Source organism: Leptonychotes weddellii, chromosome 5 (genome assembly GCF_054177405.1).
Source record: "Leptonychotes weddellii isolate Sample4059 chromosome 5, ASM5417740v2, whole genome shotgun sequence".
Classification (NCBI taxonomy): Eukaryota; Metazoa; Chordata; class Mammalia; order Carnivora; family Phocidae; genus Leptonychotes; species Leptonychotes weddellii.
The window spans coordinates 20,570,876-20,581,935 of record NC_138373.1 but is presented as its reverse complement, the minus strand read 5'-3'; the positions used below and the strand labels follow the sequence as shown (position 1 = coordinate 20,581,935).

General features: G+C 36.3%; 1 protein-coding gene across 1 annotated transcript in view; it reads left to right on the top strand.

The window, feature by feature from the left end:
- Window positions 1–11,060, top strand: part of LOC102748372 (phospholipid-transporting ATPase ABCA3-like) — a gene marked incomplete at its 5' end in the record, with an annotated part of 211,336 nt that overhangs the window by 172,338 nt on the left and 27,938 nt on the right. Inside the window, 3 exons of the mRNA XM_081818872.1 lie at window positions 2,486–2,673; window positions 10,016–10,141; window positions 10,388–10,582. Of these exons, the coding sequence (XP_081674998.1) occupies window positions 2,486–2,673; window positions 10,016–10,141; window positions 10,388–10,582 (509 nt within the window). The remainder of the gene's footprint in view (window positions 1–2,485; window positions 2,674–10,015; window positions 10,142–10,387; window positions 10,583–11,060) is intronic.

Below are 11,060 nucleotides of genomic sequence, written 5' to 3'. Positions count from 1 at the left end.
AAAACAAACTATGAGAGACTCTGGACTCCAGGAAATAAACTGAGGGTTGCGGGGGGGGGGGGGGGGCGGGGTAACAGTAATGGGTATTAAGGAGGGCACGTGTTGTGATGTGCACTGGGTGTTGTGCACAACTAATGAATCATTGAACACTACATCAAAAACTAATGATGTACCATATGTTGGCTAATTGAACATAATAAAAAAAGAAAAAATAATAAAAATGGGCAGAAGAACTAAATAGACATCTTGTAAAAAGGACATCAAAATGGCCAACAGGCACATGAGTAAATGCTCAACATCAGTAATCATCAGAGAAATGCAAATCAAAATCACAATGAGATATCACTTCCTTAGATATCTATACCTATTAGAATATCTGCTACATATCTAGATATCTAATACCTATTAGAATGGCTGTTATCAAGAAGACAGGAGAAGACAGGTGCTGGCGAGGATGTGGTGAAAAGGGAACATTTATACATTGTTGATGGAAATTTAAATTAGCCCAACCACTATGGAAAACAATATGGAGGTTCCTCAAAAAGCTAAAAATAGATCTACCATATGATCTAGCAATTCCAGTTCTAGGTAGATGCCCAAAGGAAATGAAATCAGGATTTTGACAAGATATATCCACTTCCATGCATATATCACAGCATTATTCACAATAGCCAAGATATGGAAACAACCCAAATGCCCATCAGTGGATGAAGGGGTAGAAAAAGATGTGGTACATAAACACAATGGAATGTTATTCAGCCATGGAAACAGAAGATATTCTTCCATTTGAGACAACATGGGTGGAACAAGCACATTATGCTAGGGAAGATTAGTCAGACCGAAACAAGTACTCTATGGTATCACTTATATGTAGAATCTAAAAAACTTAAACCTGTAAAAAACAAGGGTAAAATGTTGGTTACCTGGGAATGGAGGACAGTTGCTAAGAGGAATGGTGTTTAAGGTTACAAACTTGTAATGAGTACTAAATAAGCCATAAAGCTCTAATGTACAATATAATGAATACAGATAATAATATTGTACTATAATTATGTAATGTGATCAATATCACTACATCGGCAATCATGTTGCAATATATAAATTTTTTTAAGTAGCATGCTATACACCTTAAACTTACACAATGTTACATGTCAAATATATTCAATAAGAAATGCACAATGAGACATCACTTCATACCCACTTGGATGGCTATAATCAGAAAATGAAAAGTATCAAAGATTTGGTGAGAATGTGGAGAAATTCTTACTCTCGTATATTGCTGGTATGAATGTAAAATGTTGCAGCTGCTGTGGAAAATAGTTTGGTGGTTCTTCAGAAAGTTAAATATAGAATTACCATATGACCCAACAATTCCATTCCTGAATATATATCCAAAAGAATTGAAAATAAGTATTTAAACAAGAACTTGCACACAAATGCTCATAGCAGCATTATTCATAATAGTTTTTTCCCATAAAAAGTGGGGGAAACAATCCAGATGTTCATCCTCTGATAAGTGGATAGCAAAATTGGTGTATCCATACAACGGAGTAATATTCAATAATAAAGAGAAATGAATTACAGACACATGTCACAACATGGATGAGCCTTCAAAACATTATGCTAAGTGAAAGGAGCAAGACACAAAAGACCACTTACTGTATGATTCCATTTATATAAAATGTCCAAAATAGGCAAATCCATAGAGACCATAGATTACTGGTTACCAGTGGCTAGGGGGAGGGGGTTAATAATGACTGGTTCATAGATACTGGGTTTTCTCTTGGGGTAATGAAAATGTTATGGATCTAGGTAGTGGTAATTGTTGCACAACATTGTGAATGTATTAAGTGTCATTGAATTGTACACTTTAAAAAGGTAAATTTTATGTGTATTTTGTTACAATAAAACAAATTGCATTTCTGCATATTGGCACATATCAGAAAACACAATTTTATTTTATCAAAATAAAAAGAGAGTGATTTATCTCACATCTCAGAGATGTCTGCTATTTGCATATCTAGAATTCAGCTGTTTGTATTAGCTAATTTTCTCTGTAGTAAGGCCAAAAACTATAAGCTATTGTCCGTTTACATTTAAACTATTTGTTGTTTTCTTCCTTAAGATTATTTTCATTTATTCTTTTCCTACTTAAAACTTTTACCTATTTATAGATTAAAGGTTTTTCTCACTTTAAAGGACTTCAATTATTTGACATGGCCTACAATAATGGTTAGATATGCCACAAATACCTTTATTTTGTTTGCTTTCTTGAATTACTAAACATTGTGTTCATGGAGGCTCAGCCTTTAAAATTCATTGAGTATGTAGTAATGTTGTCCTGGTAAAAACTAGAGGAAAAACTAGAGGAAAAAATCACTGGCAGAAGAACTTTTATAAAAAGATAAGATAAATTAATAAAATATTAAGATAATTATTAATAATAAGCCTTAAAGTAAGGCTATCTCTCTTTTATCATCCTCAGCTGTTGAGAACAGTGTCTATAATTTTGGAACACATGGGATTGCAAAATTTTTGATTGCATTGGCTGTCTTGGGCTTATTTTATCTCCTTTTGCTTTTGTGTCTGGAGACTACATCCTGGAGCCTGCAAAACTTTCTCTCTCATAAAATTTTATCTAATGTCCACAACCTACTCATAAAAGGCAGGAAGGTGAGTAACTAACATAGACTTTAGATACAACTCAAAGAAAGCTCACTATTAGGCCAAAATGTATGAATCTACATATTCCTACCTCTATTACTTGATAAAGAAAATATCACACAATTATGTCAAGATCTAACTGAAACTAATTTGAATCATAAGTCTCATTTCAGTTGGATTGACTATGATAGAAAGCACTGCCTTGTGCACATACTGTCTGAGATGTATTTGGTTGTAATTATGGAACTGACTTTTTAAAAACTATGTAGTGTCTTTAAAAAAAAAGGGGGGGGGGCGCCTGGGTGGCTCAGTTGGTTAAGCGACTGCCTTCGGCTCAGGTCATGATCCTGGAGTCCCTGGATCGAGTCCCGCATCAGGCTCCCTGCTTGGCGGGGAGTCTGCTTCTCCCTCTGACCCTCCCCCCTCTCATGTGCTTGCTCTCTCTCATTCTCTCTCTCTCAAATAAATAAATAAAATCTTTAAAAAAATTAATTAATTAAAAAATAAATAAATAAAAACTCTGTAGTGATGGGTATTAAGGAGGGCATGTGTTGAGATGAGCACTGGTTGTTATATGCAACTAATGAATCGTTGAACACTACAACAAAAACTTACAATATACTATATGATGGCTAACTGAACATAATGAAAAATAAAAATACATAAATAAAAATAAAAACTATGAGGTGGAGTGCCTGGGTGGCTTAGCTGGTTAAGTGTCTGGCTTGATTTCAGCTCAGGTCACAGTCTCATGGTTGTGGGATCGAGCTCCATGTCAGGCTCCACACTCAGCAAGGAGTCTGCTTGAGATTCTCTCTCTCTCTCCTCTCCCTCTGCCCCTTCCCCCACTTGCTCTCTCTCTCCCTCAAATAAATAAATCTTTAAAAAGAAAACAAACAAAAAACAATGTAGTATTGTAGGGCTTCATGGCTTCTACCAGTCAGATTATTAATTATTGCTTTACTTAACTCTCATGATTTCACATAATCTCGGAGTTTTGCTTAGGATTTTAAAAATTATTTTAATGGTACATCCATTCAGTTACTGAATTCCCTTCCAGTCTGTACTTGAACTTCTTGAGGCAGGAAACCACTATATCTTTCTCTTTGTAATTTCATTCATCCCAATTCTGTCCCTGGGTTCTATTCTGGAGTGGCTCTAGATCTTGGCCATAAATATCTCTGAGCCTGCATATCTTTACTATTTCACAAGGAAGGATATTTTGAGACCATATGGCCTCTTCCACTACCTGGAATTTTGATTAGGATGAGAAAAAGTCACAATTATCTATGAGAATTAAAAGATACTGTTTTCCAAAGTGGCTGCACCAGTTTGCATTCCCACCAACAGTGCAAGAGGGTTCCCCTTTCTCCACATCCTCGCCAACACCTGTTGTTTCTTGTGTTGTTGATTTTAGCCATTCTGACAGGTCTGATAACATCTCATTGTAGTTTTGATTTGTGTTTCCCTGATAATCAGTGATGTTGAGCATCCTTTCATGTGTCTGTTGGCCATCCAGATGTCTTCTTTGGAAAAATGTCTATTCATGTTTTCTGTCTATTTTTTTAATTGGATCATTCATTTTTGGGGTGTTGTTTTCTAAGTTCCTTATATATTTGGGATACTAACCCCTTATCAGATATATCATTTCTGGGGCACCTGGGTGGCTCAGTCAGTCAAGCATCCAACTCTTAATTTGGGCTCAAGGTCTGAGATCAAGCCCTGTGTCAGGCTCCATGCACAGCGTGGAGACTGCTTAAGATTCTCTCTCTCCAGGGGTACTTGGATGGCTCAGTTGGTTGAATGTCTGACTCTTGGTTTTGGCTTGGGTCATGATCTCAGGTCATGGGAATCAAGCCCTGCATTGGGCTCACACTCAGTGTGGAGTCAGCTTGGGATTCCTTCCCCCTCCCTCTCCCTCTCCCTTTATTCCTCCGCCTGCTCACACTCTCTCTCTCTAAAATAAGTAAATAAAACTTAAAAGATTCTCTCTCTCTCTGCCCCTCCCCTCCTCACATACACTCTCTCTTAAAAAAAAATGTCATTTTCATTTCATTTCATATCTTCTCCCACTCCATAGGTTGCCTTTTAGTTTTGTTGTTTCCTTCACTGTGCAGAAACTTTTTATTTTGATGAAATCCTAATAGTTTGTTTTTGCTTTTATTTTCCTTGCCTCAGGAGACATATCTAGAAGGAAGTTGCTATAGCCAATGTCAAAGAAGTTACTGCCTGCATTCTCCCCTAGGATTTTTACGGTTTCCTGTCTCACATTTAGGTTTTTGATCCATTTTGAATTTATTTTTGTGTGTGGTGTAAGAAAATGGTCCAGTTTCATTCTTTTGCATGTTGCTGTCCAGTTTTCCCAACACCATTTGTTGAAGAGACTGTCTTTTTCCTATTGGATATTCTTTCCTGCTTTGTCAAACATTAACTGACCGTATAGTTGTGGGCTCATTTCTGGATTTTCTATTCTGTTCCATTGATCTATGTATCTATTTTTGTGCTAGTACCATACTGTTTGGATCACTACAGCTTTGTAATATAACTTGAAGTATGGAATTATGATGCCTCCAGCTTTGCTTTGCTTTTTCAAGGCTGCTTTGGCTATTCAGGGTCTTTTGTGGTTCCATACAAATTTTAGCTCTGCGAAAAATGCTGTTAACATTTAGATAAGGATTACACTGAATGTGTAGATTGCTTTGGGTAATAATGGACATTTTAACAATATTTGTTCTTCTAATCCATGAGCATGGAATGTCTTTCCATTTCTTTATGTCATCTTCAATTTCTTTCATCAGTGTTTTATAGTTTTCAGAGTACAGATCTTTTACTTCTTTGGTTAGGTTTATTCCTAAGTATCTTGGGTTTTTTGTGCAATTGTAAATGAGATTGATTCCTTAATTTCTCTTTCCACTGCTTCATTATTAGTGTATAAAAATATAACAGATTTCTGTATGTTGACTTTGTATCCTGCAACTTTACTAACTTCATGTATCAATTCTAATAATTTTTTTTTTTGGTGGAGTCTTTCTACATTGTTTTCTACGGATCATGTTGTCTGAAATGAAGTTTGACTTCTTCCTTGCTGATTTGGATACCTTTTATTTTTGTTGTTGTTGTTGTTGTTGTTGTTGTTGTTGTTGTCTGATTGCCATGGCTAGGACTTCCAGTATTATGTTAAATAACAGTGATGAGAGTGGACATTCCTGTCTTGTTCCTGACCATAGAGGAAAATCTCTCAGTTTTACCCCCACTGAGGATGATATTAGCTGTGGGTTTTGCATAGATGGCCTTTATTATGTTGAGGTATGTTCCCTATAATTCTACTTTGTTGAGAGTTTTTATCATGAATGAATGTTGTACTTTGTCAGTGCTTTTTCTAAATCTAGTGAAATGATCATACGGTTCTTAGCCCAGATACCCCTGCAATGAAGTTGTTGCCTCTAGCTTTTGGGAGTACTATCTTTAGACAACCTTCAGTGGTCATTATCTTTATGGACTGCTTCATCTACAAAAATTCTTGTCTCCCAAGGTGACACTTCTTACCAGATGGCCAGCATCCAATCACTTACAGATACAAGAGTAAAATGTTTGGTGTTCTCAATGCCTCTCAAACAGCTTCAAGGCTTCCCATGGGGTCAACTGAGGATATCATCTGACCTTCATCACAGCTTGACTTCTTCTGCCTACTCCTGATTCCTTCCTCTCCTTTACACAGGTTTTGGTCCCAAGGGAACTCTACGTGCAAGTTAGTTCCAGGGGAGTTCTAAGAAAGTATATAATAAGATGGGGCTTTAGGACTAGATCATTCCCCACTCAGCTGTCAATGAGGCCCATGTTACCTGTAGCAAAGGAAACACATATTTCCTCTGACACAAAGTAGTAGTCTAGTTGCTAAAATTTTCACCAGTGCTGAATTGGGATGATATATCAAGAGAATGCACTGATTGATGGGTATATCAAAGAATCAAGAAATATGGGGAAAATAGCACCCGTTAGAACAATGGAATTGTGAGACTATTGCTAAGCTCATTGCTTTATAAAATAAAAGGCCAAGAGTTATTAGTAGGAGACTGAAAGCCAAGTGTGAAAGTGAAAGGGCTTCCTTGGTCGCATATAATGGAGCTCTTGTTTCCTTCAGTGGAAGGGCTGAGAAAAGTGAGTACTGGGAGCAAGGTCTAATTTTCAGATTTTATGAGCTCCAGGAAGGTCAAATTCTCAACCAAGGCAGATCTGCTATTCCAAGATCACAGCTCTTATTAGAAAATAATGGGACTCCAATACATGGAATAGGGACATCTGAGTTAATGACCCAAAAATCTTAAATTCCCAGATTCCCCTGAACCCTCAGAGTCTAAAGAAGTGGCACACTCCTCTCTGTTAAGAATCCACACTCCCTTCTCAGGTGAAGAAAATATGGAGGTCTCCCCTGCAAAACAGCATGTGCTCATTCACAGCTTTCATAATCTACCAAATACTCCCTCACTAATCAGTAGAACACAAAGACAGAAAATCAGTGAAGAACTGTAAGACACTACCTACCAACTAGATCTAGTTGACATTTATAGAACACACCCCATAATAATAGTGCACATGGAACCGTCACCCAAAATACACCATTCACAATTTTAAAAGAATTGAAATAATGCAGTTTTCTGATCATCATGAAATTCGACTATGAATGAATAACAGAAATATAATGGGAAAACCTCTGTAGACATTGGGAAATTAAGCAACACACATCTCTGGAACCCATTCATCAAAGAGGAAATTGCAGAGGAAATTAAGAAATATTTTGAATTGAATGAAAATGAAAACACAACATATCAAAATTTGTGGGATGTGACTAAAGCTGTGTTTTAATGGAAATTTAAAGTATTAAATGCTTATATTATTAATGAAAAAAGGCCCTATCTTATTTTATTTTTCCTTCCCTTCCTCTATGTTCATCTGTTTTGTTTCTTAAATTCCACATACAAATGAAATCATATGGTATTTGTCTTCCTGACTGACTTATTTCACTTAGCATAATACCCTCTAGTTCCATCTACATCATTGCAAATGGCAAGATTTCGTTCTTTTTGATGGCTGAGTGATATTTCATTGTATATATATACCACATCTTTATCCATTCATCTGTTGATGGACATATGGGCTCCTTCCATATTTTGGCTATTGTGGACATTGCCGCTATAAACATTGGAGTGCAGGTGCCCCTTCAAATCACTGTTTGTATCCTTTGGATAAATACCTAGTAGTGCAATTGCTGGGTCATAGGATAGCTCTATTTTTAAGTTTTGAGGAACCTCCATACTGTCTTCCAGACTGGCTGCAACAGTTTGCATTCCCCTCAACATCTGTTGTTTCCTGAGTTGTTAATTTTAGCCATTCTGAGAGGGAGGCAAACCATAAGAGATGCTGAACTCTAGGAAATAAACTGAGGATTGCTGGAGGGGAGGTGGTTGGGGGGAAGGGATAATTGGGTGATGGGCATTAAGGAGGGCACTAGATGTAATGAGCACCAGGTGTTATATGCAACTGATGAATCACTAAATTCTACCTCTGAAACTAAAAAAAAAAAAAGAAAGAAATATTCCCAGGTTAATGATTGAAACTTCCACCTCAGTAAGGAAAAGAAGCAAAATACACTCAGAGCAGGCAGAAGTAAATAAAAATAAAAGAAATAAAACTGAAAACAGAAAAGCAGTTGAGAAAAATGAATGCAACCAAAAACTAATTTAAAAAAAAAGATTATAATTGATAAGCTGATAGCCAGAGTAATCATGAAATAGAAACATATTACCAAAATGAGGACAAATGAAGGGTTATCACTATGGATACCACAGAAATTAAAATCCAATCTATCTCATAAATTTGTAACCTTAGATGAAATAGAACAATTCCTAGAAAGACACAAACTATCAAAACTCACTCAAGAATAAACTAAATAGTTTTATTTCAATTAAAGACATCATATGCATAGTATAAAACCTCCAAAAAAGAAAACGCTAAGCCTGTATAATTTCACTTATGAATTCTACCAAAAAATTAAAGAAGAAATAGCATCAATTCTGCATTATTTCTCCCAGAAAGTAGAAGTGAGAACATTTTCCAATTCATTTTGTGAAACCATCATGACCCTAATACAAAAATGGAGAAATTATAAGAAACCAATATCCCTCAAGAGCACAGACACACAAATTCTCAACAAAATATTCATAATAGAACCCAAGAATATATGGGAGGAATAATACACCATGAACAAGTGGGGTTTATTCTATGAGTGTAAAGCTAGTTTAATATTTGAAAATTAATATTACCCACAATGTTAATCATCGCTTCTCAGCCTTTTGGCTAAGATCAAGTGTAATAATCTCAAGAAGAAAAACCACATGTTCATACCAATTATTGCAGAAAAAGCACCTGATAACATTCAACATCCATTTGTGATTTTTCAAGAAACTGCTAACCAAGAAAATAAAGGAAACATTTCAACCTGATAAGTGGCATCCACTTATATAGTCTACAACAAACATAATGATGAAAGAGTGAATGTATTCCCCCTAAGATCGAAAGCAGTGCAAGGATGTTCACTTTTACTATACATCCAATTTATTTAGACTGAAAAAGAAAAAAACACTTAAAGCAGCTCTCTTCTCACTCTTCTGACTAGCATGTTTACTGAGCTAAATATATTCTCCTGCTCCATTCCTCCTTAATGAAGTACTGTTAAATGAGTACTTGTTGCAAAAATAGACAATTCAAAATAACAAAGTTGTGCTCAAACACTACAAATTACTATTCACAAAACATGTCCTGTTGGTTCATTCCTACTTATCTCTCAATCAGCTCCCCCTGCTGATGGCAGCTTTCTTCCTTCCCCACCCTACCTTCACTCTTTCAATAAATCCTTATTTATTCTTCAAGCTCTGACTTTGCCTATCAAGGGTATTTCCTTCAAAAAAGAAAGAATTCATTCTTTTTTTTTTTAACTTGGATCTCATGGTGTCTTCAACATATTTTATTTGTAACAGATCACACTAGAAAACAATTAATAGTACCAGTGTGGCTTTTGTTTTCCATGAAGTGCTCATGTTATTGGCAAGAACATACTGCTTACTCACAGCTGTGAAAAAACTTGCTCTTGACTATGATTTCCAAATCTAAGCAAGTCAAGAATAAACTTGTGCATGAGAGCTCAGGAAATTGGTAGGAAGGCTCTTGGAAATCATGCAAACATTTTCTGACATCTTTGATATTACTTCCTTGGGTCAGCGTTCAGAAGGTCACTCAGTTTAAACCAGATATCTAAAGTATATTCTTATCTGTGATTCTTGTCTTAAAAATATAGTCTACAGTGTCCTGTCAAACAATCAAGGACTATGAGGATGAAGATATAAAAAATGAAGAAAATAGAGCCCTGACACTGCCTCCCAAGTTAAGGAATACCCCACTCATTCTGAAACAACTTACAAAGGTAACATCATTCAATAATCAACATTGCCCTGAACTGTAGCCCACAATTCCTGGCAAGAATTTATTGGTAGTACAACTAATCTATTGGAGTTCTATGGGACCTGTGTATATCTGGTAAAATAGAAGGCTGAGAGTGGAAGGGTGAAACTGTCACAGGTACCAGTCTACAGGGGTTTCAGGTTATGGTTGTAGTTGGCCCATAATCAGTGCTCCAGTACACTGTGGTTTTTTTTTTTAATTTTCTCAGGTTTATTATAAGTGTCCAGTTGTAAAGGCTGTAAGAAATATCTCCCTTGTAGTCCAGAAATCTGAGTGCTTTGGATTACTTGGATTAAATGGAGCTGGGAAAACCACTACATTCAAAATATTGACTGGAGAGGAGACCACAACATCTGGAGCTGTGTTGATTGATGGCTTTAACATTACCAAAAATATCAGAAAGGTATTTCTGTTACTAATCACTGAGTTGGTACCCTAAGGGAGGAGGCAACTGGGCAAGTGGGTGGCGGACATGAAAGGGAAGCTGGAAGCACTAATATATATATTCTTTCCTCAAAAGTAACAGAATCCAGGGACAGCAATAGTCATGATAACATATTGAGTTTGGGAAAAGGCAAATATTCTTTCTGTTTAAAACAAAGTCTGAGTATCTTTAATGGGCCAAACTAGAAACAGGAAGAGCAGTTATTTCACTTAAACTGCTATGACACAGTTAAGAGTTTGGTATGAAACAATTATTAGAAAAAGTAGTTGTGAGCGTTATTAAGAAAGTCGAATTGAAGAGAAAGACATGTATCATATGACCTCATTGATATGAGGAATTCTTAATCTCAGGAAACAAACTGAGGGTTGCTGGAGTGGTGGGGGGTGGGAGGGATGGGGCGGCTGGGTGATAGACATTGGGGAGGGTATGTGCTATG